This window comes from Medicago truncatula, chromosome 4 (assembly GCF_003473485.1).
Source record: "Medicago truncatula cultivar Jemalong A17 chromosome 4, MtrunA17r5.0-ANR, whole genome shotgun sequence".
In the NCBI taxonomy this organism is placed as follows: Eukaryota; Viridiplantae; Streptophyta; class Magnoliopsida; order Fabales; family Fabaceae; genus Medicago; species Medicago truncatula.
In genome coordinates, this window is record NC_053045.1 from 37154465 (window position 1) to 37168365 (window position 13901).

A 13901-nucleotide genomic window follows, 5' to 3' on the forward strand; every position below is an offset into this window, starting at 1 on the left:
GACAGTGATTATAATTTTTCTGTTTAAACAATATTTTGTCACAGTAGTTCATTCTGTTGGGCTTGATGTCCGACGATCGTAATGTGAGTGTAAATTAAACTACTAAAATCCAAAAGAAATCGATTCTTGCAGCACAGCGGTAACAATATAATTAACACTTATTTTAATATGGAAAACCATCAAAAATTGAGGGGAAAATATCGGGACAAACTCCGAAAAATATTTCACTGTATCAAACTTCTCTCCACTCTCTCAAACGCACAAGATATTGTCATAGGGAAATATATCAACACTTTATTTTTCTTCTTTTCACACACTTCTACACAAAGTTATGTACCCAAAGTGTGAAACTTTCTTCAACATATGCTTAACTTTCAAAATGGTCTCCACCGCTATGTATTGTAAAGCTATTGCATAGCCTACTGTTTGACGGAAAAAAGGCATCCGTGCATTTTATTGCATTGACATAACATGGTTGTACAATTTGGCTGGACATAACCACATGGGTTAGTTATTTTCAGTTAATGGCAAACTGCACGGTTATGTTTTTTCAATGCATTAAATGCAGGGATGCATTTTTCCTACAAAAAGCAAGTTATGCAATAGCTTTACAATGCATAAGCTAGCTTGCAATGCTCAAGATTTTGAAAGTTAAGCATATGGAGGTTCGACACTTTCTTTGATGTGAAAGAAGTGTATAATTTTCAACTCTCCACCGGTTCATTCAAACCGACTCAATTAGTGTCCCACATTTCATTAGTTTTGACAAAAACTCAATTTATGATCAATTTGACAACTTTACAAATTAGAACATTTTAATACTTTCTACAAACTTGGATGAATATTTTTTGTCTTTTTTTTTGACCAAAAACATGGATTAGTATTAAAATAGCTCCTGATGGTTAAAAGTACAGCTCTACTGAAAGTTGTTCATGATAATTCAGTTTTCAATTTCTGTTGTAATGTTGTTCAAAAAATTCATTAACCACATAATAGTTGCAACTTGAATAAACTATTAATGACATTCATGCTTTGTTCAACGGAAGAATTTCTTACGACCCCCTCATTATTTCTTTATAAGTTGTTGAAATGATAATGTGCCTGAGAGAGCATGTAACAGAGCCATCAATTAACTTGTTCATAAAAATGAAAGCCCTGACTTTAACAAGGCAATAGAGATACTATGTTTCAGGAAGACACCACTACTATTCAGCTTTAATGGTAACATAATTTAGTGTAGCCATAGCGATGTTGCAGGACCAGAAGTTTATCATTTAGTGCATTACTAGAGCGCAACTTAGAAGCCTTTGACCAGATTGTCAAATTCATCCCTCAACGAAATCAGCACAAGAAATACTATCCAAATATACAATGAAGGAACCATCAAGATTAACTTAAAACACTCCAGAAGGAGGTCTCTACCAGTGGAGTTTGAAACATGTATACCTTCATTACAGGAAGCAATAGGATTAGAGATCTCACATTCAATTGAGTATATGGTGAGAAGCCGCATTTGGAGAGGGCATGCCTCATACCAGTATCAGGAGAGAATACATTCAACATAGCCCAAACTAACACACCAAAGATAATGCAAGGTATGAGGTGTGTAGTACCAAAATACTAAGACTAAATAAGGTCTGTCACACTTGACTGATATAGACATGTAGTTCTCCCAAGACACTACATGATCCAGGGGCAGATTGACATTTAGGACAGACAGAATCTCGAGTCATACATGACATGAGGCAGTCACATTCACATGGTTTAGTTTAGCACAAACTAAGGTTGAGAAGTATTTCTTGAAAACATCTCAACTATAATAACCACCACAGGCATACAAAGACACTAGATGCTTCATTTGAAGCCAAGGAGTAGGAATGATAGCAATGTCCTCAGGAATGTGGGAACTTCATGAGGAATACTCCCTCCGTCCTAATTTATAAGCAAAAAACACTAATTCACACTTATTAAGAAAACTAACACTTAGTGATTTGAGGTATAATTTTTTGTGTTCTCCTTGGAATAAGTTTCATAGAAAGATGTAAAAATAATTCTCATTGGTTAAAAATTATGGAGAAAATAAAAAGGAGAACAAATTGAATGCAATTTGCATTTAATTTTACATTGGAAAAGATAATTTCTTTGAAAAAACATAATAATAACATAAAAGTTTGTCTTTTTTGCTTATATTTTGAGACAAAGAATATGAGATTTTTTTGCTTATATTTTAGGACGGAGGGAGTAAATTTTAGGGTTAAATATGTTTTTCGTCCCTATAAATATACCAACTTTTCGCTTTAGTCCCTCTAAAATTTTCCTTCAACTTTTAGTTCCTATAAAATTTTCAATTATTACTTTTGGTCCCTCCATAAAATTTTCAATTTTAATAATAATAGTACAATGTCACAAGGCATGAATTTTTTTTTTTGGTTACTCACATGTATGAATTATGATTAACTATTTGTGCAAAATTTATTTATAATGCCCTTATGTAAAATAAACTCATTGTATTGTTTTTAACTTTATTTAAGATATTGCAATGCATCGAAGAATGGTTGATGTCGGTGTTAAACTTAGACTTAATTACCTTTTTGTACCTTCACTTAATTTTTTAAGTTCAATCCGATCTTTAACTTTAAAATCGTTATAGTTGACCTCTTTAACTTATGTCTTTTAGCACAAGTCGGTCATTTCCATCCAAAACTATTAGTCAAAGTAAAAAGTATGCATAATGTGGCTGGTTACATGTACATGGCAAAGTCGCATTGATGTAAAATCACTATCCTATTCTTTAATCCATCTTCTCCACCCCATTCGTATCTTCTCTATGGTTGTTTAGTCCCACCACCCTCATCCCCTATCGAAACATCCATTTCACCCTTTTCCCACCAATCTCAGTGATTGAATTTATGCGAAAAGTGAAATGGATGTTATGGTGAGGACGAAGATTGTGAGATTGAGCAACCATGGAAAAGATGGGTGAAAATGAGAGAGATTTGAAATCAATAAGACTTTAATATATGTGTATATATATAGGGGATGTATCAAGTGAGAGAAGACTAAAAAAAATGATTATGATTTAATTTCTCTTAAAAATGTATACTAATTTTGGATGGAAGGAAATAATTGAGCCTGAACTTATATACAATATTCATACATAATTCTAAAATCCGTATTAATTCATTTTATAATAATAAGAGTTTAATTAATTTGCAACTTTAGTACAAACATGTCCGACGCACATAAATAATCAAATTGAATCGTAAAATCTGAAATCAATGATCGCTCATATGTTCACAGGATATAGTGTGTGCGCTTTTCCAAATCCAAATTGAATTATATAATATATGTATATTTTTTAAGATGTTTTAAATATTAATATAACAAAAATTTAATATCTTATTAAAAAACTTAAAATTATCAATTGTTGTTTAGTAGCTGCATATTTTGGCCATCCTTAAAAAGTATATAAAAAAAAAGCCACTTATGTTTTTTTTTTTTTAAATGTTATTATGAATATATAGTGTCGGACGACACCGTTTCAGGAGTTTTCTCTCACACAGTCGTCAAAACTAGAATCCAAGTTTTTGTTCGTTCCCCGCATCGCCCATCGACATTGACATTTGAATCGAGCAGAAGGAAGGGCGGAGCAAAGATGAGTCGGAACGACTCCAAGTATTTCTCCACCACAAAGAAGGGTGAAATCCCTGAACTCAAAGAAGAGCTTAATTCTCAGTACAAGGTTCCTTTTCCTCAGATCCCGATCCATTTTCTCTTTTTTTTTCTTCATATTTTCCATTTCTCGATCCGATTTCACCTTCTTCAACTTTTTTCTACCTCCCTATTTCCGATCTGGATTCTGTGTTTACGATTCGTCCATGCGTACATCATTTAATTACCGAACCAATTATGCAAATGTTGATGATTCACAATTGCGGATTATTGATTCTCATATTACAATCCTTTGTCCTTTAGTTATGTTAGTTATGTCCATGTTTCCTATTTCTGAATTTTTGTATTATTCATTCTATCAGTTACAGTCTAGGAAATTTGCTATTCTACTAAGAATTATGAATATTTGCATTTAGAAAAGATGCTACAAACTAAGCTTAGGTGGTTTAGGCATGTAGAGAGAAAACCGGTAGATTCTGTGGTAAGGAAAGCAGATCATATGGATGATAGAAGACGACCTAGAGAAACTATTAAGAAGTATCTAGAGATTAATGAGTTGGATGGATATGTCATATATGATAGTACTTTATGTAGCCAGTCTCACTTAGTGGGATAAGACTTGATTGTTGTTGTATTAAGAATCTTTACATTATTATCGTGGTGCGATTTGTTGATGTTCTGATTAACAAATCATTATTATAATTCTTAAGAAAAAAATTCATTATTATAATAGTAATACATGTTTGGTTGTTTCTAATTTTGTTAGATGTCTTTGTCTTACTTTTTATGGTAGTCACTCTTTCATTTTCCGTTGTCAAAGATTGCGTTTAAGATGTGTGGGTAGTTAAAATCTTTATTTGAATTGTAAAATCTCAAGATTTTGCTTGCCCTCGGCAATTATGAGTATATGCAGAATCCTATGTTGGCGAAATTGAGTGGAATCACCCCCTGTTAATCATTGAATCCTATATTCTATGATCTTTTAAATGTTTCTGCAATTATGCTTACGAATGAATTTGTATAAGTATTTAAAGTGTGATTTAAGGTTTTAACTATCTTAAATGAGAGCTATTTTATGAATTTAAATTTACACAAGTATTTCAAGTGATTTAATGTTTTCTTTGTCTCACTAATGCTATTTTATATGCATTTATGTGAATTTATATGCATATGTATGAGTTTTATTAATTTTGTATAATTTTACAACTAGTGTTATGGTTCTACGATTTACGATTTTATTTCCCCTTCCCGATTTTGCGTAAAACCTCAGTTTGACTACTTTGAGTCTCACTTCTATTTATTTTTTTGTTTTCAGGATAAGAGAAAAGATGCAGTGAAAAAAGTTATTGCTGCTATGACGGTTGGAAAGGATGTGTCATCACTGTTTACAGATGTGGTGAATTGCATGCAGACAGAAAATTTGGAGCTGAAAAAGTTGGTATACTTGTATCTGATAAATTATGCAAAGAGCCAGCCGGACCTCGCTATACTTGCAGTAAATACATTTGTAAAGGTGAAAGCTCGAATGACCATTCTTTTGCCTGCATATTTTCCTTACTTTCATTCAATGTCTTTTTGTATCGTTTCTTTTTTGACTCTTTGCTATTGCTAATTTCTTGAATTTTGGGGTTCTCGAGACTATAATATATCTGTTTTCCCTCCCCATCTTGTGCTCACAATTTATGTTTAGAATAACTTATTGTTCCCCAACTCTTACTCATGGCAGTTGAATGTTGTATGACAAAATTTTCATTTTATGAAATGCTGCTCAGGATTCACAAGATCCAAATCCTTTAATTCGTGCCTTAGCTGTGCGAACAATGGGATGCATTCGTGTGGATAAAATTACCGAGTATCTATGTGATCCCCTTCAAAGATGTCTAAAGGTGCATACACAATTTGTTGATAATTTTGCCATGTCTATTTTTTAGTTTGAAATCACTATTTTTGATTTCTTATTGTGTTGATTCCGGTGACATTTGTATTTGGACTAACTATTTGTAACCTGTGCTTGTGTTTGATATATATTGACAGGACGATGATCCATATGTTCGCAAGACAGCAGCCATTTGTGTTGCAAAGCTGTATGACATAAATGCAGAGTTAGTTGAGGACAGGGGTTTTTTGGAATCGCTGAAGGATTTGATATCTGACAATAATCCAATGGTTGTTGCTAATGCTGTTGCGGCACTCGCTGAAATTCAGGACAATAGCACTAGACCCATCTTTGAGATCACTAGTCATACACTATCAAAGCTCCTCACTGCATTAAATGAATGTACAGAGTAAGTCTGTGTTTTGAAATTTTGTTCTGATAATTGAAATTTGAAATACTCTCGACTCTAGTTATAGTGCAACTCCTTTGATAGGTACTGTTTCAGAATATAGAAGAAAACAATGTTTATTGGTAGAAACTTGATTACATTCCAGGTATTTGAGTGATCTAGTTCTCCCCTCCTCTAAGATCCTCTCCAAAACTAATGATATCCCCTCTAATAAAACAGTGTTTATTGGTAGAACCTCTATTACATTCCAGGTATTTGAGTGACCTAGTTCTCTCCCTCTTTTAGATCCTCTCCAAAACTAATTGTGTCCCCTCTAATAAATTTTCCGTTTCTCTTGTTTATAACCTACCATCTCTCACTACCTAACCAACTAACTATTCAACTACTCCCCCCATTTGATACTGACTGTCACTCTAAGAAGATGATAAAAAAGCATATTATGTGTCATTTTATCTTTTCAATGTAACCTTAATTTTTCTTTTCAATTTTCCCCGTCTTTACCGTGCATTTATGACAATGACCTATACTCCATTAATTATAAGGACTATTTAGTAATTTTTTCCACTTATCGAGTCATTTGTTGCTTTTGTTAAACCTTGTGAAAAACCTTAAACGACAGTCAATTTGAAATGGAGGGTGTAGCTAACAAAGGGAGTTACCTTACAATATTCTCTCCCTATACATTCGCCTTGTCTTCAAGCTGAACAGCTTGTAGTTTCTTAAAACAAAACCCTGCTAGGGTCCCACTGTTTGAAATATTATAACCATGATACAAATGAAAGACAATAATCTGCCTCTAAGATCAAGAGTGCAAATTGCTATAGTTGATTGTAGAATTTGATGCTATCCTTAACAGCTGATTTTCATGATGATTTTGACCCCTTTGGAGAAATATATTTTGATAAAACATCTTTGTAGAGATTGTATCTTAGAGAAATATATGTTAGTAGTAACTGAATATGCATATTGATGACGATTTAAAACATAAAACCAAAAAATTTCAAGTTATTTTGTCTAGTTGATTGTGCAGTATGGTAATTTTTTAGCCATTGTTTCAGCTGTCATCATCCTGTCTTTCCTTGTCCATCTTTTAACCTGTTTTTTCAATCAATCTAACACAACTTGGTTTCACTTACCAGATGGGGTCAAGTTTTTATACTGGACGCCCTTTCTAGATACAAGGCTGCTGATGCACGTGAGGCAGAAAACATTGTAGAAAGAGTTACCCCACGGTTACAGCATGCCAATTGTGCAGTTGTACTATCGGCTGTTAAGGTGATTCCACTGCCCTCACCTGTAACTTGTTATCTTGCAGACTATTTGTCAATATTAATGCATCGGCAATCACATTCTGCCTGGTGTGCTAACCACAATTTATAATGACATGTAGATGATCCTTCAACAAATGGAACTCATCACAAGCACTGACGTGGTCCGGAATCTTTGCAAAAAGATGGCTCCTCCTCTTGTGACATTACTCTCAGCAGAACCTGAGATACAATATGTTGCCCTGCGAAATATCAATCTTATTGTACAAAGAAGGCCGACAATTCTTGCACATGAAATTAAGGTATTGATCTAAATTTTATTTTGTGAACTTGTCACTTGGTTATAAACAAACTAGGTCACTGGATTATGGTATGGTCCTCTTTTATTTTAGACGCAAAATGATTATGGGCCTCCTGTTCTATCTGTAGGTGTTCTTCTGCAAATACAATGATCCTATATATGTGAAAATGGAGAAATTAGAAATCATGATAAAACTTGCTTCCGACCGAAATATAGACCAGGTAAGCCTTACATTATACAGCTTTCAGTTCAATGTTTTCCTCCCCTCCCCGTTTTTTCATTTTCTTTTTTGTGAATAAAAAATAATAGTTTTGTTTTGTTAAAAGTGAGCTCCACAGTGATTTTAGTGAACACTACACACTATGAAATGAATTGGTAAATCAATTGAAACAACTGAAAATAAGTGAACATTTTTATTGAATGATCAAAAAAAGAAGAGATGCTTCTCCAACAAGGGTTTCCTTTTGCAAAAGATTTCTGCATTCACACAAACTTTCTAATTCACGTAATGAATATTATTTACTATTTTTCTCTTGAGTCTCCCCTATCTAGCGAAGTTCCCTTACTAATTCTAACTACTTTAACTCCCCTTTATTCATTATCCTAACAGGCTCACCTTTCTTTTATTAATTTGACACAGAACTGCTGTTTACCATGTGCATACATATTTCATATTTAATTTGGCTGAACAATTTTTCTCATGAAACTTTAAATCGTTGCAGCTCTTCTATAAACAATTTTTCTCACCTTTTTTTTATTGATTTTTTTTTTTTTGACCCATTGGTTATGACATTGGCAGGTTTTGTTGGAATTTAAGGAATATGCTACTGAAGTTGATGTAGATTTTGTTAGAAAGGCTGTTCGTGCAATTGGTCGTTGTGCCATTAAATTAGAGAGAGCAGCTGAAAGATGCATTAGTGTTTTGCTAGAGCTGATCAAGATAAAAGTAAATTATGTGGTTCAAGAGGCAATCATTGTTATCAAAGACATATTTAGACGATACCCCAACACGTATTGTTATCTTTCCTTATCTGTTTTTTTTTGGGGGGTGGGGAGGGGGATAGAGAAGTTGGTGATTAAGCATTATACTTGAAACTTAATTTGAAATTTTGTTTCATTTTGCAGATATGAGTCCATAATTGCAACTCTTTGTGAGAGCTTAGACACCTTGGATGAGCCCGAAGCCAAGGTATATCTTTTCTGAGTGCTTTTGTAATTGACAGTTATCATCAGCTTGCTTTTACCTTTTCACCCACTTCCCTATCTGGACAGGCATCAATGATCTGGATAATTGGTGAATATGCGGAAAGAATTGACAATGCTGACGAGCTTCTTGAAAGTTTCTTGGAAAGTTTCCCTGAAGAACCTGCGCTAGTCCAACTACAATTGCTGACAGCTACTGTTAAACTTTTCCTTAAGAAGCCCACTGAGGGCCCACAGCAGATGATTCAGGTCCTTCCTCATAACACATTATTTGTTCAGATGCATGGCTTATTTTAATGTTTTTTTAATTCCAAACGGATATCAAATGTGTGACTCGTTTTAATGTCCTCAGAATCCTATTCATAAATTATAGATAAATTATAAATTATAGATAAATTAGCTTGAAGATATATCAATATTTTTGTACCGAAATCTAGTAGGACAACCTTTTCGCTAAGTATGTAAATCCGTTCAGTCCTTTTCCTCTTTCTTCAAGTGGTCTATATAAGCAACTTCTCTTTTTACTATCAATTGCTGTATATCTTAAATTAAACAACTGTGTGCGTTCGCCATTATTGGTTTTACAAATCGTTGATAAATAATTTTTCAAAGAGAAAGATAGAAAACCTAGCAAATTTGAGCTTATATCTGGAACAATTCCTAAAATCATTGGAACCAAATCTGAAGGACAAATTTTCCGTCCTATCCTTAGCTGTCTATTTGTTTATAGAGCCTTCTTTATATTGTTTCATAAAATTATCTATAGCTGTTTAGTTTACATTCTTTAAATCCTTCGATGTTAGTTTCACTTATAGCTAATCTTTACAGGTTGTTTTGAACAATGCGACCATGGAGACAGATAATCCTGATTTGCGAGATCGTGCATACATATATTGGCGTCTCCTCTCAACTGACCCCGAGGTTTGATTTCTTGAATTAGAATCCAGTTTCTTCAGTTCGCAATCATACCAACATTTAGCTAATTAATTGAGGTGGATACCTGGCTGAAGATTGTATACCTAAACTGAATTTATCAACTTAACTCTTTACAGAGAAGTTCTTAATATGTTTTATCATTCTCTTTAAAGTATAAGGTACAATACATTTAATATGATTGATCATTTGTCTAGCCACATGGAAATAAGCACTTTCTCTCTCTGAAATTGCGTTAGACACAAATTTTGTCCCTCCCGTTTGATGTACCTAGCTTGTCTTCTCCAGGCAGCTAAGGATGTCGTGTTAGCTGAGAAGCCTGTGATAACTGATGACTCAAACAACCTCGATCCTTCTCTACTTGATGAGCTTCTAGTCAATATTGCTACATTATCTTCTGTTTATCACAAGCCCCCAGAAGCATTTGTTACCCGCACACTTGCTTCAGCCCAGAAAACTGAAGATGATGACTATCCTGATGGAAGTGAATCCGAGTCATCTGTAAATCCTGCTAATGGCCCTGGGTCACCTCCTACCTCCAGCTATACAATACCTGCATCTGTGGCACCAGCTTCACCTCCATCTGCTGCTGCACCAGTGCCAGATTTACTTGGTGATTTGATGGGCATGGATAATAGTTCTATTGTTCCTCTTGACCAGCCAGCTGCTCCTTCCGGGTGAGTAAAATTAAGAATTGTGGGTTACTTGTAAAATGGCTTACTGCAATCTGTTATGCATTTTAGAAGAGTTGCATATGATTTATCATGCGATAAAAAAAAGAAAATGGTTAAATATGTTTTTATAGTCCCCCTAAAACTTGGTTTAAGTCCCTCCTTTAAAAATTGGTGTCTTTTTGTCCCACAACTTTTGAAATATATCGTTCATGGTCTTTGTATGCCGTTAAAGGGGCTGGGGACAAAAACACAACTTCAGGCAAAAAATGACATTTCAAAAGTTGGGCGTGAAAACACGTTACTTTTTAATGGGGGAGGGGGCATGTCTCTGCGGTCCTTGTGGTAGAAATCAAAGGGGCGGGGATACTGAAGCCCAATTTCAGGGACCAAAAATTGACATATTTCTAAAATTGGGGGTCAGAAACACGTTACTTTTCAAAGGCAAGATTGAAACCAAGTTTTGAGAATTTCTAGGGGACAATAGTATTTAACCTAAAAGAAAATGTTTTATTTTTTATTTTTTTGGTATTGAATCGTGATTAATGATAATGTGATTTTTTCTCTGACGTGAATAATATGTGATGTTGTAATTTGTTGATAAATATTAAAACATGTTCAGATGACTTTGGGATGGCCTATCAACATATTTAATTGTTGAGCAGTTTCTGAAAGCTTCATTACCTTGCAATTTACATAATAATGCCTGATTATATCCTCCTCTGCCCTGATTGCAGGCCTCCTTTGCCCGTTGTATTGCCTGCTTCAACTGGTCAGGGTTTACAAATCAGTGCACAGCTTACTAGGCGGGATGGTCAAGTATTCTACAATATGTTATTTGAGAACAATTCTCAAGTTCCACTTGATGGATTCATGATCCAATTTAACAAGAACACATTTGGTCTTGCAGCTGCTGGGGCCCTGCAGGTTAATATTGCATATATTGGCTTTTTACTTGAATATTTTGATAGAAATTCAGTTCTACTAATAGATGGCTTATTGCTTTTCAGGTTCCACAATTGCAACCTGGAACATCAGCTAGGACACTCCTTCCTATGGTTATGTTCCAGAACATGTCCCAAGGTCCGCCTAGCTCAGTTTTACAGGTTGCCTTAAAAAACAACCAACAGCCTGTGTGGTATTTCAACGATAAAATCTTATTCCAAGCATTTTTTACCGAGGATGGTAGAATGGAGCGTGCCGCTTTCCTTGAGGTATACCTTTCCATTCATTTTATCTCTTTTCACTGCAATAACATTTATGCTATAACTTCTGAGTTTGAATTTTTGATTTGTAATTTTTTAAATGGGATTATTTCTATTTTATTAAGGACTAAAGGACAGAGTGCAATTTTAAACAAATTCAATAACTGCCGCTTTTCATGACTTATACTTGGATGTAGAAATTGAAACCTTGTCATTGAATGTGTTGCAGACATGGAGGTCCCTTCCTGATTCAAATGAAGTTTCCAAGGACTTCCCTGCAATTGTAATTGGTGGTGTCGATGCAACCGTGGAACGACTGGCCGCATCAAACATATTCTTTATTGCAAAGCGCAAGAATGCGAACCAGGATGTGTTTTACTTCTCAGCTAAACTGCCTCGAGGGATACCGCTTTTAATCGAACTTACCACAGTGGTTGGAAACGCTGGTATCAAATGTGCAATCAAGACACCAAGCCCTGAAATGTCAACGTTTATCTTTGAAGCCATCGAGTCTCTTCTTAGGAGTTAATATTATTTTTAATCTTTGTTTTTCTCTCTTTTTGAATTTAATTTTGTTTATACATTGTTTTGTTGGTATATTGATAGATATTCCAAATTGATGTTTAAGTTCGAAAAAAATCACTCGCTGTTGCATATATAACTGGTCTTGTGGACAGGATTTGATGAGAGGTTGGATGGCATGTAATATTCTGATATGTAAAACAATGATTTTGATTACTTCTATGCTATTAGCTTTTTGTGTTAGGCCATGATCTTTAGGGTCCGTTTGGTTCAACGGAGGGGAGGGAAGGGGAGGGGTTTTAATGGAGGGGATGGAATGGAAGGGGAGATATATCAATTAAAGGTTTTTCTATCATGTGCAAATTTGCACATGTTAAGAAGTTTAAATTAGTAACTTTGACTTGGAACTTGTGTTTTTAATATTAAATATGCAACATTTAATCAATAATTGTTGGTTTTCAATGAAAAATTACTACTTTTAGTTACCTTAACATATGCAATATTGCACATATTAAATATATGTTTGGTTCAAATGATGGGAGGGAAGGGAAGGGGAGTGAAGGGATTTTAATTAAGTATGTGTTTGGTTCATACGGGAGGGGAGGGATTTTAAAACCAAATTACCTTTTTATCCCTCTAACCTTAAAACAATATTATGATTTTTATATTATTCACTTCATATTTAAACATAAAAACTCGTAACCAAAAACTCTAAATAATCAAACACAAAAGTTCTAACAAAATATTAGGTATTCATAAATATTAAAGCACTTCTAAAATAATCTAGTACAATATGAAAATATTTATAAAATATTTATTGTTAGAAATTATTTTTAAAATATATTTATAAAAAAATCTTCTACAAATTTTATTAATTATGTTTTAATATATAATACAATTAAAAACTATAAAATAAATATATCAAAATAAAACAAAATAAAGCAACGTTAGTCAAAAAAGTGAATTCACGTAAAAAAAAATTAGAAAACAAGAATATGCAGTTCTCGATAAAAAAAATTGACATTGGCATGTTACAAAAAAGATGGTAATAAGTAATATGTTGAAAACACTTAAATTTTTAATAAGGACGGATTTGTCATTTAAAAATAAACATGATGATAATTATGTCAATGTGATTAAAATTGCATTAACTCATCTCTCTTTCCCTCCCCTCCCCTCCAAAAAACTCCAATTTGAGGGGGAGCAATAAATGAGCTTATGAGAGATTTTGCTCCCCTTCCTCTCCCTCTCCTCCCCTTCTAAAAATTGAACCAAACACAATTTTTAAAATATTCTCTCCCTTCCCCTCCCCTCCCCTTCAAAACCCGCGAACCAAACGAACCCTTAGTCTATAAACCTTGGTTTAACATTCTAGAAGTTTTAAGAAGATCAAGCAAGAGAAATTAAAACTGCGTGCAGATAAATACATGTTTGTAATTAGTAAAGGGAAACTATCAAATAAACATTATGGTTGATGAGGATGGCTATTAGTAAAATTTCACTTCAATGAATAACATTTAGATGGGGAGATTGGTCATTTTTAACAATACATCCATCCCATTAGTTTTTTAGAAAGCCTAGTGGTGAAACTCACCGTAGAAAATTGCAGGTTTAAATTTGCATTATAGTACATAAAAAGTTTAGTTTCTTCATTTCAGTTCTACTTATCACTTGAGTTGTACTAAGGAGACTATGTACATCCCATTTTATTGAAGAAATTGATTATTTTGTAAAATTTAATAATTCACTCCATTATTAAAAAATAATTTAAAGTTGTTTTGCAGCAATAAATTAAACTAACTAAAATGACATTGAATATGATTATGAGTATGAAGTTGACT

At 33.7% G+C, this 13901-nt stretch overlaps 1 protein-coding gene across 1 annotated transcript; it reads left to right on the forward strand.

Moving 5' to 3' along the window:
* The first annotated feature begins 3539 nt into the window (after positions 1–3539).
* Positions 3540–12303, forward strand: LOC11443257 (beta-adaptin-like protein C). Its single transcript, XM_003607260.4, has 15 exons — positions 3540–3742; positions 4988–5185; positions 5445–5558; positions 5707–5957; positions 7097–7232; positions 7348–7527; positions 7655–7747; positions 8326–8537; positions 8652–8715; positions 8799–8978; positions 9558–9650; positions 9951–10339; positions 11071–11260; positions 11344–11547; positions 11768–12303. The coding sequence occupies exons 1-15, from the start codon at positions 3656–3658 to the stop codon at positions 12065–12067; spliced, it is 2691 nt and encodes an 896-aa protein (XP_003607308.1). The 5' UTR covers positions 3540–3655; the 3' UTR covers positions 12068–12303.
* Positions 12304–13901: the final 1598 nt, after the last annotated feature.

What these genes read in the sequence shown, in the direction of transcription:
- LOC11443257 (XM_003607260.4), top strand. Translation starts at nt 3,656, where the DNA reads ATGAGTCGGAACGACTCCAAGTATTTCTCCACCACAAAGAAGGGTGAA. An exon ending in TTGTACTATCGGCTGTTAAG is followed by an intron (nt 7,233 to 7,347) that starts GTGATTCCACTG and finishes AATGACATGTAG; the next exon opens with ATGATCCTTCAACAAATGGA. An exon ending in TTCTTGCACATGAAATTAAG is followed by an intron (nt 7,528 to 7,654) that starts GTATTGATCTAA and finishes TTCTATCTGTAG; the next exon opens with GTGTTCTTCTGCAAATACAA.